Consider the following 15,693-nt stretch of genomic DNA (forward strand, 5'->3'; position numbering starts at 1 on the left):
ATAAATGTATTAATTAATGAGAATTTTATAAATACAAAAATTTTACTTAATTTAATTTAAAATTGTATTGTTTTTCCAACTTTAACCTCTCTACATTTCATTTATGGCTATATCATTGGTTGCCTCTAATATCATATTTTTATACTACTCATATGTGCATGTTTCTGAACAAATTGTAAATCATTGTAATATTGTATCTAAGATTATTTTGGCGTTTCTCGTTCAGTAATTGCACTACAAAAAAAAGAAGGCATTCCTTTACAATTTTAAATTGTGAAGAGCAATTCGTTCGCCGATAAGTGATTATCAAAGGAGTCATTGTCAAGAATTGTTTGATTTTGACTCACAAGAGTAAACGACTTTTTCTTGCCCAAGGTTTGCCTTAATGACGTTTCTCATCCAAAGAAGTTCAAAATACCACTTAACCACCTAATGTTTATATTTTGTTAATACTTAAAATATACTTCACTTTCTTAGTCGGCATTCAACGAGTTACCAAGAGCCAGGATAAGAGTGTTTTTGTAGAGGGGAGGCTGGTGGATTGAATGGTAGTGACCGATTGAATATTTGCCATCATAAATTATTTAAGAACAGGAAACCCTAACTTTGCAGTGATAAAAAATCAACAAGAAATCAGGTACCGGAGTGAGAGGGGTTTTGTAGAGGCAACAGGGGGTTCAAATGATGGTGATGAAAAGATTTTTCACTGTTAGAACCAGCTTTGGGTGGTAATAGAATATTAACTTTGGGTGGGAAAGTGTCATTAAGGCAAACCTTGGGTGGGAAAAATTCGTTTACTTCACTTACAAGTAGGAAAAATTAGATTAGCTTGTTAATTGATACAGTTTACATGATAGCATACAAGCATGTAAGAAGAAGAATGTGTTCAATTGTTGTTGATAAAATAATCAGAGACATGATCTTGGCTCTACAATTCCTAAATTGTGTCCATAAGCATTGTTGCAGCTAGAAACGAGATGTTTTCCTTTAGTGTCTAATTTCAATCGAATATCCTCAAAGTTGATGTTGGTACAAGGAACATTACTGTTGCAACTAAGATTGATGGCCACCACGGTGGTGGATGTCTTAGTCGAATGGGAGAATCGCACACTGCTTATATGAACTCCAGTTTTCTTATCACATATATAAAAGATAAACTATATCAGTTTTAGAATGATTAATGGCATAGAACAGATTAAGATCAAAGAGTTTATTTCTCTTACTGTGCTGTTACAAGCACCTTTGACATCACAACAGAATTGGTAAATGATTATCGGATTCTCCACTTTTACAAACGTTAGATGTGAGAACTTAACATTTCAAACCTCACCTCTCCCAACCTAATAATTCAATTCAATTCGTAAAAAAACTAACCAAGTCACATAATTCTTTTTTTTTTGGATAACCGGGGGTGTCTAAGCTAACTTACGTGCACATCAACTAATCCCTCGAGACCCTGAAACTATCAGTCAAGTAAGAGTTCTAGTGGCTATACATATGAACAACCAAAAAGAGACTCAAACTCAGGACTTCATAAGTAATACACCCAAAATCCCTATTGAACCACTCAACCATCCAGAGGTAGTTCAGTCACATAATTCGTTGTAGAAGTATATATAGATTTTACACTTGAATATATAGTTGGTTTAATTTCCTTCTTATGTTTTATAACACTGCATAATTTCTGCAGCTCTCCTGATCGAATTTACCTTGATTATTCATAATCGTTATCTTATTGATAATCACTGTTAACACATGAATGTAAAAGAAATAGGCTTTCAAGAATATTATATATAGTGAAAGAATCATACTTGCCAAGTCTTGATCCGGGCTCCATTGGTAGTCTTGTAGAATGAAACATTTCTCACAATGATGTTTTCTACTTGTACTTCATTTCCATCTCTACCTAAGCTTCCAATGCTACCCTCCAATGTAGCAATTAACAAAATTTGCTCAAAATTCTAGATATATATCATTAATACTTGTGGCACTTACCTTATACCATGACCAGGTCCACAATTTACATAGCTAACTTTAATCTTTGAAACATAATCACCAATCGAGATGCAATCATCCCCCATGTTTTAACATTTAGAAAAAAGAAAAAAAGAAAACAAAATAAAAAAGGAAGGTAATGCTGAGGATTGCAAGAATAATTTTAAGAAATGAACATTTTACTAGTGCCAATAATCGAGGATTGGACATATACATTCCGGAAATTTGAAATGTGAATTCCATCAGTGTTAGGGCTTGTTACAGGATATCTTATCACCAAGGATTTGAAGCTGACATTTTCACAATCAGTTGCAAGTATATGGGTTTAAGGACTCCACACAACATAAATTCCGGCCATATGCACATCACTACAATGTCTAAAACCCACTGCCTGTAAAAAGAACGTGGAAAAACTTGCATCAGCTTCGTATATATCTATGGCTGCAAAAAGATTTTGATACAAAATAATCACTCATTGACTTACTGTAGGTGCCAGTGTTGTACAGCCCTGCAAAATATAACAATATATGGAAAATTAGTGCAGAAAAAAATTATAAAATCTTAAGAATGCATGAGTTTGATTTATATAGGTAAAGTAGACCACTGGCCAAGACGTCCTAATATAAATTATATTAGATCCATCAAGACATCCTTACTAGAGAATTAACGCATATATTTATAATTTATATATATACCTCTATGGGTTTAAGTTTGCATGAATTATCCCACCACCTCTTTCCACTTCCATCAATGAGGCCAAAGCCACTGATATTTAGCCCTGAAATGCCATTAAAAACCAGCCATTTTCCCCTCTCAGATGCTTGCCATGCATGAAGATCATCTGGAGCCTTCACTATTCCTGACAGCTACAGGAACAATACATCAATTTGAGGTTCTTTTTTTTTTTTTTTTTTTTTAATTATCATTAGTAATAAAAATCTACTGTTTCTTGCGTACTCGGATGTTGATGTTATTGGATTTGCAAGGGCCAGCGAAGGTCATGGGATACACCAGAAATGTCTTTCCCTTTGGAATAATCATGGTTGGTGTGCCTTCCGTTGCATTGCAGGTTTCGTCCCAAGCTTTCTCAAATGCCTATAATTCAAAACTGTTAAAACCATTTTCAGCTTAGATTAAAAAAAAAAGATGAAGATGTCATTACCAAGTGTAACGGGCTAGGAGTTTCACACCCAAAAGGCTAACCTCTTAGGTGGAGGGACTCCTCCCATTTATAAGCCCAAGACCTCCCCAATACGCTTTCAATGTGGGATTTGTTACATTCTCCCCCACCCAATCCTGTGACGCCCTCGTCACAGATGGGGCCCCCTGCCTGCCCATCCACCTCACTCTCGTGTGGACCCACAATCACACGTGGACGCCCCTGCGTGGGCGCTTGACGGGACATCGAAAGACGAATTGGGTCCGCTCTGATACCACTTGTAACGGGCTAGGAGTTTCACACCCAAAAGGCTAACATATTAGGTGGAGGGACTCCTCCCATTTATAAGCCCAAGACCTCCCCAATACACTTTCAATGTGGGATTTGTTACACAAGGAACCATTTGAGTTTCCATCACCATTTGCTCCATAATCTAAAACATTAAATGTATTCTCAGCATACACATTCATGAAAAATATTGACACTACTGAGATCAGGCTCAAAATATATATTCTTCCCAATAAATCCTGCAAAGTGAAAAAAAATAAAAAGTAAACTGATGAATGATGCAAGAGCAAATTTGAATCCCTCTTGGTTGGCAAGAGCAAATTTGAATCCCTATTGATAATACAAAAAGATTGCTGTTGATGCTCGATTTTGACACCAACTCTTTGCACGTGAGAAATGCTAAGCGGACTTAGAAGTCACACGTGATATGGTAATGTTCAGTTAAATAAAAGGTGAGAAGTAATGTTTAAAGTGGTTCGGATGCTTAGAAGCGAATCTTACGTCCACTGATATTGTATTAATGAATAAGATTGGGTCACATTAAACGAGCTGAGTTACAGCTTAGAGAATACAAGGGAGGGAGAGAGAGAGAGAGAGAGAGAGAGAGAGAGAGAGAGAGAGAGAGAAAGAGAGTAAGCTATTCTAGAGTGAAATTAGCCAATCCCGCAAATGAAAGAGGTCTTCTCTATTTATAGTGGGATGGATCAAGGTAATGATTACTAAATCTACAGGTGAGTGGATACTGTGCAAATCCTTCTCTGCATCCCATTGCCCATTTGCCCGAGTGATTTTCTCGGCTTATGTAGGGATTGGACACATGGACGACTCCTAACCATCCGCTAACTTGGTGCTCACCCACTGCACTGACAGGGGCATGCTGTTTACACCATTATGCGATGTGGGTGCACCTGAACAGTCGCAGAACCTCCCCAAGCTCTGACCATCCCATGCTTACAAGACACGGGAGCCCTACTTTTCTAGGCATAACAGAAGTCCCCTAGTTTTTAAGGTTTGAGAATCAAACCTTGAGAACTTCACAATTATGTCTTGATTTGATATGTCTCGAATGAAGCCTGGTCGATCCGACCTGACTACAATGAGGTCACAAAACACTTTCCTACGGGCGGCCCGATATGGTCTTCTTCCACAAGATTGACGACCTGGATTAGACCCTATTCAACGCTGTATTGATGTGCTTCTTATCTTAACCGAGGTCTGCGACCTAGCTATGCTTGTATATCTCATCTGAAGGAATCATATCGCTCCGCAACTAACATGTGATGAAGAGTGTTCTGTCTCAACGACCTCTTCAGATGTTATCCATTGCACTTGATAGCTAGTCCATTAATGAGGTGTCCTTTATTCTGACAATCGTGTCCTGTACATAATAAATGCCAGCCATGCGCATTAAATTCAAGTCATGTTAAAACGACATTCCTTATCAGGGCATTAAATGAAATTGGGAGCGCATTTAATGTGGAGGAGAGAATCGAGCTGTCGCTTGATTATTTCAATGGAAAGACACGATGATTGAATTGCTTGAAGCATGGCGGTTACTCTTTCTCACTGATTCATGACACGTGGTCGTGATCAATGGCCAGAAAAGCATTTTGTCCAAACGTCGCTCGGCTTCGGAAATCCCAATCGCCATTCCCTCCACTATAAAACCCCAGACTCCTTTTAAGTAATGTCATAACAATTACATTTTCAGAGAAAAGCAAGGAGCTCTCACGAGACCAAACTTCCAATTTTATAAGTTGGTGCGCATCTTCTGCTTACAGGGAGAAGTTCGATCCCCATAGCCGAAAGAGAAAGGTAAGGAAGGTCCTTCCAGTGCTTTTCTTTTTTCTATTTCAAGTGTAGTTAACCAGTCGATAATGGTGAGTTTTTGTGAGGAGTAGGTTTTTAGGAGCCAAGCCATTGGGGGTGGTCCCTAAGGGCTTTTAGGGTTTTGCTTTTCCACGTCGTCGTACAAAATTATTGTACGAAGACTGAGTACTCTCCACATGTCCCCTTTTTTTCAGACCGTAGATGATATAGACCCCACATCGGCCAGATCAGATGAGGGGACAAGCTCGCAGAGGTAGGACGCCCCAGTGGGTCTTGCGTAAGAGATTCTATTGGTATCCACCCGAGACGAAGTGCAGGAGGCAGTAGAACAATACACAATTAGTGTGGACGTCTACCATTACCGAAGGCATACAGCTTCGAATCCGCTAGAGGGAATGGTTGTGATCTCCGAAGCTATATTCAAGTACGGAGCACTGATTCCCTTCCATCCTTATATCAGCTCGATCCTTGACCACTTCGGGGTCGCACCTTTACAACTGACACCTAACGCGTATATCATAGCTGTGGCTATGTATATCGTGTGCGGTGAGTACGGGCTCAGCCAACTGACTGCGTTGGAGCTCGCCTGTGCATACTATTTAAAGAAGAGCAAGGACAAGGATTCCTACTACCTCTCGAGGTAACCCATGGTCGAAGGAGGCATTCACAATTACCCCAGCAATGTTGAGGCATACGAGACCAAGTTTTTCTTTTTTCATTATGACGACATCTGCAGTTTTAGGGAGCAGAGTAGGTTTTCCCTTAATTATACTTGGTGAATTTTTTCTTTCTTCTTGGCTTTGTTTTCTAACAATCCCTCTTGTCTCTTCGAAGGGAACAAGTCGACTAGGCTGACATAACTTTCTGACATCAACTGAATAGTTTCATTCGGTAACCTACCAGATTACAATCATGACGTGAAGCGACTCGTGATAACCGTGAACTTGAGAAAGTACGGCTTCTTCAACTCTAAAGCGACCTTGGAACCTCTACTACGTAAGTGTCCGCAGTCCCTTTAGATTTTATTTTTGCATGCAGCAAACCTTTAGCTAACCAGTACTTGTATGCAACGGACATGCCGCCCAAGTGTCGAAGTCATTGTGAGAGAGAGCGTTCGTCTTTCCTCGGGTCAGCGCCTCAAGACCAACAAAGATGGGCCTAACGACATCCCCACTAAAGGAACGCAGGTGGGGGCATAGCCACCCCCCGAACAACCGGTCAAATCTGCTCAGCTAGCGGCTACTCGTCCAAAGCAGAAAACCATGGGCTAGAAGGCAAAGAAAAAAAGGGTGCTGTAGCCCGAAGAGTCAAAGTCCAAGCCAGAGGTCCTGGGTGTACAACCTGAAAGGTTGCAACCTTATGAAGCTCTTCGCGCCAAAGGGAACTCGAGGGGTGCAACCAGGGTTACAATTCTCCCAAGCCATTCATGTAAAGGACAGACCACGACCTTTGGGAGAAGAGAAGGCAAGAGCTCATCTAGCGAGGTGCCTTTGGCTATAGGAGCTAACACCTCGGTACTAGACTCTGTGGGTCAGCTTCCGGAGCACCTTCAATTGGTGGTGTTCACCCTTTTGGAGTGCTAGCTTGCTAAATTTTTTGACGAGCTCGTGGCCTCCAATCCTGCAGACTTGATGATTGAAATGAATTTGATCTCTTTTTAAATTGTTCGTGAGTACTTATAATTTTTCGTACTGCACAAACATTACACATGCGAACAGGAGGCCGCGCTTCAATTATTTGCGATATTAAATTATTTGTGAGTACTTATAATTTTCTACACTTCACAAATATTACACATGCGAACAAAAAGATAAGAACGATGCGAGTAACAAAATTACATTTATACAAATGAATTTTATTTGACAGGGATCTTAATTACAAAAGCTTTACAAGAGAATTTTTTCAAGGAAAGAGTGAGTTCGGAATTATTGATAATAAGGGCGAAGATGCTCAGCATTCCAAGCTCCTGGTACTTCTGAATTGTTGAGCCTTTTGAGGTGATAAGTCCCTAGGCGTATCACCTTAGCGATGCGGTAGGGGCCTTCTCACTTTGGTTCCAATACTCCCGCACTTGGTTTCCTTATGCCGAGAAGAACTTCTTTCAGAACCAGGTCACCAACTTGAAAGTCTCTTCTCCTGACTTTAGAGTCAAAGAATCTTTTTGCGCACTGCTGGTAGGCTGCTATTCTCAGCTGAGCCTTGCCGCGATGTTCTTCAACTAAATCCAGACTTGCGCGCATGAGCGCTTCATTGTTAGTTTCATTGAACAGGTCTCTCCGAAGTGAGCCAATCCCTACTTCCATAGGGATCATTACCTCGCAGCCATACGCTAGCGAGAAAGGTGTTTCTGAAATAAAGGTCTTCAGAGTTATCCTGTATGCCCATAAGAGTTCTGGGAGGTCGTCGACGACCCAATTTCCCTTGGCAACGCCAAGTTTAGCTTTCAAAGTATGCTTAATGGTCTTGTTGACAGGTTCAACCTGACAATTTGCTTGCGGTCTTGCGACTGAGGCGAACTTTTTATGGATCCCCAGCTCGTCGTAAAACTGCTTGAATTCTACATTATCAAACTGCTTCCCATTATCAGAGATGAGGGTATGAGGAATTTTGTAGCGGCACACTATGTTCTTGAAGACAAAGTCCTTGAGTTTTTTGGTAGTGATTGCGGCCAATGGTTCGGCCTCGGCCCACTCGGTGAAGTAGTCCACTAAGACCACCGCATACTTGACCCCTCCCTTTCCAGCTGGCATGGGTCTAATAAGATCAATTACCCATATAGAAAACGGCCAGGGGCTGGTTATGGTTGTCAGTTGGTGGGAAGGAGCTCGCGGTATGTTTGTGAACTGTTGGCATTTGTCAGACTTTTTTACAAAGTTGAAGGTATCTTCTTGGAGTAGGGGCCAGTAGTACCTTTGACGAACAACTTTGTTTGCAAGGGATCGCACAGTAGTGTGGTTACTGCAGATCCCTTAATGTATCTCCCTCATGATATAGTTTCCTCATCGGTTACACATCGGAGGAGAGGGGTGCTAAACCCTCGCTTGTACAATTGATCTCCTATGAGTGTGTAACGAGCAGCTCTAGTCCGCAAGGTTCTTGCCTCAACCTTGTCGTTGGGCAAGGTCCGATCTCAGAGATACTAGATAATTGGGGTCATCCAGGAAACTGATTTTGTCACATTCATGGCCTGTTTGGGCGAACTGATACTAAGGATCTCTATGAACCGAACATGAATACTTTTTGGTATGTCTGAGTCTAGCGACGAGGCTATTTTTACCAAGGCACCCGCGACAGAATTACTGTCTCTAAGAATCTGCGTGATCACGAAATGCTTGAATGGCTCGAGCGTGGTCTTAGCCTTCTTTAGATAATTGATCATGTTTTCTTCCTTAGCTTGATATTCCCCCAAGATCTAGTTAACAACTAGCATGGAGTCGCTGTGAATGTTAATTGCGGTTGACCCCATTTCTTTTGCCAACCGCAGACTAGCGAGCAATGCTTCATACTCTACTTCGTTGTTGGTCGCCTTGAACCCAAACCGAAGGATACTGTGGATGCGAGTCCCTTTGGGACTGAGGAAGAGAAGGCTTGCCCCGACCATTTTCCTGTTCAAGTATCCGTCGACATAGAGGCTCCAGGTAGATAGATTCTGAATGGTTTCCTGGGTGACTTCGCTGGCCTGTTGCTTGGGATCCTTAACCGGTTGGTATGAGAACTCCAAAATGAAATCGGCAACAACTTGCCCTTTAATGGCCGCTTTCGGTCTATATTGTAGATCGAACTGACTCAGTTCCATCGCCCACTTGAGCAACTTGCCCAAAGCCTCTGATTTCTAGAGGACTTTGCTTGAGCGGGTTGTTGGTCAATACATGGATTGTGTGGGCATGGAAATAAGGTTGCAACTTCTTGGAGGCGATCAGCAGGGCATAAGCTAATCGCTCCATTTTTGGATATTGCATTTCAACATCCAACAAACGTCTACTCACATAATATACCAGCCATTAGACCCTCCCTTCTTCCCGAATTAGAGCTGTACTGACTACATGCTGAGAGACGGACAAATACAGAAGAAGACTTTCTTGAGGGAGAGGCTTGGACAGAAGAGGTGGCTTTCCGAGGTGCTCTTTAATGCTCTGGAAAACCTATTCGCATTCGGGAGTCCATTTGAACTTCCTGTTGGCCTTGAGTATATTAAAAAATGGCAAGCAACAATCTGTAGCCCTTGATATGAAGCGACTAAGAGTCGTTATTCGCCCATTGAGACTCTGAACCTGTTTTCGGTTGGTTGGGCTTCTCATATCAAGGAGAGCTTTGATCTTTTCGGGGTTGATTTCTATTCTCCTCTGGTTAACCATGTACCCTAGAAATTTTCCCGAGGATACCCCGAACGAACACTTCAGAGGATTGAGCTTCATTCTGAAGCCTTGGAGTATGCTGAACATCTCAGCGAGATGTGCTATGTGATTTGAAGCAACATGCGATTTTACCAGCATGTCATCAACATAGACTTCCATTGATTTTCTGATCTGCTCGGAAAACATTTGGATAACTAGTCGCTAGTACATCGCCCCAACGTTCTTTGGGCCAAAAGGAATAACCTTATAGCAATACAACCCCTGATCTGTGACAAAAGAGGTATGCTCTTCATCCGACGTGTACATTGGGGTCTGATTGTATCTCGAGTAGGCGTCCATAAAACTTAGCAGCTCGTGCCCGGAGGTGGCATCAATGAGCTGGTCAATTATTGGTAAGGGAAAGCTGTCCTTCCGACAGGCTTTGTTAAGGTCAGTAAAGTCAACGCAGGTCCGCCATTTGCCGTTAGGCTTCTTTACCAAGACCGGGTTGGCAACCCAGCTCGAGTAGAATGCCTCCAGGATGGATCCGTTTAGGAGGAGATTATCTAACTCAACTTTCAAGGCAACATATTGCTTTTCTCTTCTGGTGAACCAGCCCGACCTCACTATCAATATTCAGGGCATGACAAATAATGTTCGGGCTGATCCCGACCATGTCAACATGAGTCCATGCAAATACATCGACATTTTCCCTAAGGAAGCAGGTCAGGTCGTTGGCGAGCTGGGGGTTGAGATTAGTTTCGATTCTTATTACTCGGCTTGGCTCGCTTTGATTTACTGATACCTCAGATAGGTCCTCAACTGGCCCACTACAAGGGCATTCCTGGATGCGAGGATCCATGTTATCCTTAGTTGGGCCAGGCTGTGGCTTGATCCTGCTGATCGCCATTGCCTGCTCAGGGATGCAGATTGGAGTTCCTTTTCCCTTGCACGTCATCTGTACTGCTCTTACATAGTGGGAGAATTCAAGGTAATGATTACGAGTCTACAAGTGGGTAGGTGTCGTGCAAGTCCTTCCTTGCATCCCATTGGTTATCTGCACGAGAAATATCCTCAAATTGAGTAGGGCTTGGGTAGGTGGATGATCCCTAGCCACTCGCAAGCCTGGCGTTCACCTTCTACACTAACAAGAACCATACCTCTTTCGTCACTGTGCAACGTGGCTGTAAAACCCCTCCCTAGCCGGGTATTTCTTAAGTATCCCTTGGCCATTGAGAACCTAGAAAATGCACGCCTAGGAAAGAAGTTTATTTTACAATCCTATTTAAAGAATAAACTTGTAGTTTAAAACATATATATAGATATATGTGTTTAATTTTTTTTCTTAACTATAATAAGTTCATTGTATAATCAAAAAAAGTATAGTTTCATTTCTTGGAGTAAATTATGAAATCTATAATAATACTTACTAGAACATACACACTTTTATAAAATTTACTAGCAATTTGATTTCCTTTATTAATACAACATATTTACTCCATATAAGGAGTCTCCATTGCCTCTTAGTTATGACAACAAAGAACTCATTTCTCTGAATTTCCGAGCATCCTCAACACGACCAAAACGGTTAAGAAGTTCAACCATTATCGAGTAATGTTCTTCCGATGCCTTAATATTATACTTGCGAAACATTATATGAAAGATCTGGCAAGCTTCAGCGGCAAGTCCAGCTTGGTTGCAGATTGATAAAAGGACTTTGAAAGTGATATGGTTTGGCGTGAAACCACCATATCGCATTTTGTTAAAAAGACTAAGCGCCTCTCGGGATAGGTCATTATATCCACAAGCCTGTATAATGGCAGTCCATGTCATGACACCCTTGACGGGGACTGAATCAAACACCGACTTTGCACTGTTGATAAATCCACACATGCCATACATGTTGATATTTTCTGCGGCAACAAAAGGAATGGACTCAAAATCTTTCTTCAAAACTTGTCCATGAATCTCCTTCCCAAGCTTTAGCGCTTTAAGTTGACCACAGACACTCAACATCCTTGACATTGCAACGGAATCTGGCCTGTGTTTTGATGACTGCATGGACCTAAAGACAGTAAGCGCCTCATATGGACGCCCGTTTTCTATGCATGAATCAATTATTGCAGTCCATGAGATCACATTCCTCCCATCCATGCTATCAAACAATTTGAGAGAATACTCCAAAACACCGCACTTTGAATACATTATCATCAACGACGTAGTTATTGACACGTTCGGCAGAAACCAACTCTTAACAGTATAAGCATGAATTTCCTTTCCCTGCTTCAAAGCTCTCAACTGGGCACAAACTGGAAGAACAGTTGCAACTGTTACGACATCTGGCCTGAACCCTTCCTGCTGCATCCAAACTATCGATCTCAAGGCCTGCTCAAGCCTTCCATTTGAGATATAGCCTGACATCAAAGCAGTCCATACTACAGCATTCCTATCAACCGCTGCATAAAATGCCCGTCTTCCGGAATTCATATCTCCGCATTTACAATACATATCAACCAATCCAGACTGAATAAACGGATGCTCTAAAAACTTATTTCTTTTCAGCACATAACCATGAACTTCTCGGCCTAATTTTCTCGCACAAACTTCCCCAATCACAGGAAGTAAAATAGTCAACACAACTGAATTCGGATATATCCCTTCACTTATCATCTCCCTAACATAATCTAAAGCTTCCCTCTGCAACCTATTATGTGCAAAACCTGAAATCATTGCTCCCCACATCACAATATCTCTATCATCAATCTCTTCAAAAACACGTTTCGCAAGCTTAATTTTGCCACATTTAAAGTACATATCAACCAAACTAGTCCTCAGAATCGAATAATCAACAAAACCATTCTTGATCAACAACGCATGAGTCTTTAAACCTTGAGTAAACGCCGACGCCCCCGCAAAGCTCTTGATCACACAAGAGAAAGTATACACATTCAAATCCACCCCCAATTCACGCATTTTCATATAATTAACAAGCACATCACGATAACGCTTTTTCCCCGCGATCACAGTGCCTCTAAGCAACGCATTCCACGGATACACACTTCTGCTAGAACTTTCCTCGAACACCTTATCCGCATCCTCAAAAGACCCACAAGAAGTGTACATATGAACAAGTTTAGTCCGCAAAAACTCGTTATTCTCAAGCCCATTGATTCTGATGTATACATGAACTTGTTTGCCATAATCCAAAGCTTTTCTTCGAACGCAAGCGGCTAAAAGAGCAGAGAAAGTTGTGGGGTTAACGGGGATGCCCTCTTGGTCCACGTAGTCCAAGATGGCAAGAGCTTCTTTAAGCTTGTTTTGCTTAGCAAATCCTTGAATATCCTTGTAAATGGCATATGGGTTTTTAGAATGGAGTGGTAAAGAGGAGGGAAACGCGTCTTCCTTGGCGAATGGTTTTGGTTTCTTAGAGGGTCTTTTTGCGCGGTGTTTGCTGCGGGGGTGTAAGTGAAAGGATTGAGAGTTTGTTGAGGCGTTGAGTCTGAAGAATTTGAGCTTCGTGTTGAGAGGATTTGGAGAGGAAATGTGTATACAAAGAGATAGAGGTAGAGCTAGTGTACTGCTTTCCATCTTCAAACTAAGAAAGCAACTGAAAGGCTAGTAGAACATTATCGCGCGGTTTTGCAAGTGTTTATTATCAAAGGGTTAAATAAATTGTCCAAGGCTCATAAAAAATATCATAAAACCTCATAAAAATATCAAAATCCTAATATACAAGGTTTCTGATCGCTAAACGGCTAAAGTGCTTAGACTTAACCATGTATCAGGAGCGAATAAAATTGACCCCTTTGATCACGTTATCGCACATTTTATAAGTGTTTAGTATGACTCACCAAACATTTTGTAATAGAACTGCTTGGAATGAATCACTAGGATGAAATTTAGTGACCTGGAGCCCAATATACTAGCTCATGAACCAAACCAATAGTGCTCTCTCAATTATTAGATTTGCACTTGAGCTTATCTCCATTGCATAAGGAGGAGAATACAGGTTGAGAAGACAGTTTCCCTTTCCAGCTAGCATGGGTTTAATAAGATCGATTCCCCACACAGAGAATGGCCAGGGGCTGGTCATGATTATCAGCTGGCGGGAAGGAGCTCGCGGTATGTTCGCGAACCGTTGACATTTGTCACACTTTTTTACAAAGTTGAAGGTATCCTCTTGAAGTAGGGGCCAGTAGTACCTTTGACGAACTACTTTGTTAGCGAGGGATCGTGCAGCGGTGTGGTTGCCACAGATCTCTTCATATATCTCCCTCATGATATAGTCTGCTTCCTCATCAGTTACACATCGGAGGAGAGGGGCGCTAAACCCTCGCTTGTACAATTGATCTCCTATAAGTATGTAACGAACAGCTCTAGTCCGCATAGTTCTTGCCTCGATCTTGTCGTTGGATAAGGTCCCATCTCGGAGATACTAAATAATTGGGGTCATCCAGGAAATTGATTCTGTTACATTCACGGCCTGTTCGGGCGAGTTAATGCTAGAGATCTCTATAAACCGAATAGGAATACTCTCTAGTGCATCTGAGTCCAGTGACGAATCTATTTTTTCCAAGGCATTCGCTACAGAATTACTGTCTTTAGGAATCTGCATGATCATGAAGTGCTTGAAAGACTCGAGTGCAGCCTTAGCTTTCTTCAGATAACTGATCATGTTTTCTTCCTTGGCTTGGTATTCCACTAAGATATGGTTAGCAACCAGCATGTAGTTGCTGTGAATACTGATCGCGGTCGACCCCATTTCTTTGGCCAACCGTAGACCAGCGAGCAATGCTTCGTACTTGGCTTCCTTGTTAGTTGCTTTGAACCCGAACCGAAGAATACAGTGGATGCGAGTCCCTTCGAGACTAAGGAGGAGGAGGCTTGCCACGGCCCTTTTCTGTTTGAGGATCCATCGACATAAAGGCTCCCAAGTCGATAGATTCTGAATGGTCTCCTGGGTGACTTTGCTAGCCTGTCGCTCGAATTCCTTAATCGGTTGGTGTGAGAACTCCGAAATGAAATCGATAATAGCCTGCCCTTTAATGGTTGCCTTCGGTCTGTACTGTAGATCAAACTGACTTAGTTCCATCGCCCACTTGAGCAACTTACCTAAAGCCTCTGGTTTCTAGAGGACTTGCTTGAGTGGATAATTGGTTAATTTATGGATTGTGTGGGCATAGAAATAAGGTCGCAACTTCCTAGAGGCGATTAGCAGGGCATAAGCTAATCGTTCCATTTATGGATACCACATTTCGGCGTCCCATAGACATCTACTTGCATAATATACTGGTCATTGGACCCTGTCATCTTCTCGAATTAGAGCTACATTGACCGCATGCTAAGAGACGAACAGATACAAAAGAAGAATCTCCTGAGAAAGAGGCTTGGACAGAAGAGGTGGCTTTCCAAGGTGCTCTTTAATGCTCTAGAAAGCCTGTTCGCATTCGGGAGTCCATTCAAACTTCTTATTGGCCCTGAGTATATTAAAAAATGGCAAGCAGAGATCTGTTGCCTTTGATATGAAGCGACTAAGAGTCGCTATTCACCAATTGAGACTCTAAACCTGTTTTCGGTTGGTCGGCTTCTCATGTAAAAGACAGCTTGGATCTTTTTGGGGTTGATTTCTATTCCCCTTTAGTTAACCATATACTCTAGGAATTTTTCTGAGGATACTTCAAACGAACACTCAAGAGGGTTGAGCTTCATTCTGTACCTCCAAAGTATACCGAACATCTTAGCGAGATGCGCTACATGATCTGAAGCGACATGCGATTTGACCAGCATGTCATCAACGTAGACTTCTATTGATTTTTTGATCTGCTCATATTTGATTAACCAGTTACTGGTAAGTCGCCCCAACGTTCTTTAGGCCGAAGGGCATAACTTTATAGCAATACAACCCCCGGTCTATAACAAATAAGGTATGCTCTTCGTTCAGCACGTACATCGGAATCTGATTATATCCCCGAGTAGGCATTCATAAAACTTAGTAGTTCATGCCCGGAGGTGGCATCAACGAGTTGGTCGATTCTTAGCAAGGGAAAGCTGTCCTTTGGACAGGCTTTATTGAGGTCAGTGAAGTCA

The 15,693-nt window shown here is 41.8% G+C and overlaps 2 protein-coding genes across 2 annotated transcripts; both read right to left on the reverse strand.

The window, feature by feature from the left end:
• Positions 1–908: 908 nt before the first annotated feature.
• LOC116119950 (probable polygalacturonase At3g15720) lies at positions 909–9,068 on the reverse strand. Its single transcript, XM_031405889.1, has 8 exons — positions 8,697–9,068; positions 3,523–3,681; positions 2,953–3,090; positions 2,691–2,861; positions 2,480–2,503; positions 1,996–2,084; positions 1,812–1,920; positions 909–1,157 (listed from the first exon to the last, which is right to left on the reverse strand). The coding sequence occupies exons 1-8, from the start codon at positions 9,066–9,068 to the stop codon at positions 909–911; spliced, it is 1,311 nt and encodes a 436-aa protein (XP_031261749.1).
• Positions 9,069–11,115: 2,047 nt separating this feature from the next.
• Positions 11,116–13,212, reverse strand: LOC116119971 (pentatricopeptide repeat-containing protein At1g71460, chloroplastic-like). Its single transcript, XM_031405911.1, has one exon. It carries the CDS (start codon positions 13,192–13,194, stop codon positions 11,134–11,136), a length of 2,061 nt encoding a protein of 686 aa, XP_031261771.1. The 5' UTR covers positions 13,195–13,212; the 3' UTR covers positions 11,116–11,133.
• Positions 13,213–15,693: the final 2,481 nt, after the last annotated feature.

Source organism: Pistacia vera, unplaced genomic scaffold (assembly GCF_008641045.1).
Source record: "Pistacia vera cultivar Batoury unplaced genomic scaffold, PisVer_v2 Contig913, whole genome shotgun sequence".
NCBI lineage: Eukaryota > Viridiplantae > Streptophyta > Magnoliopsida > Sapindales > Anacardiaceae > Pistacia > Pistacia vera.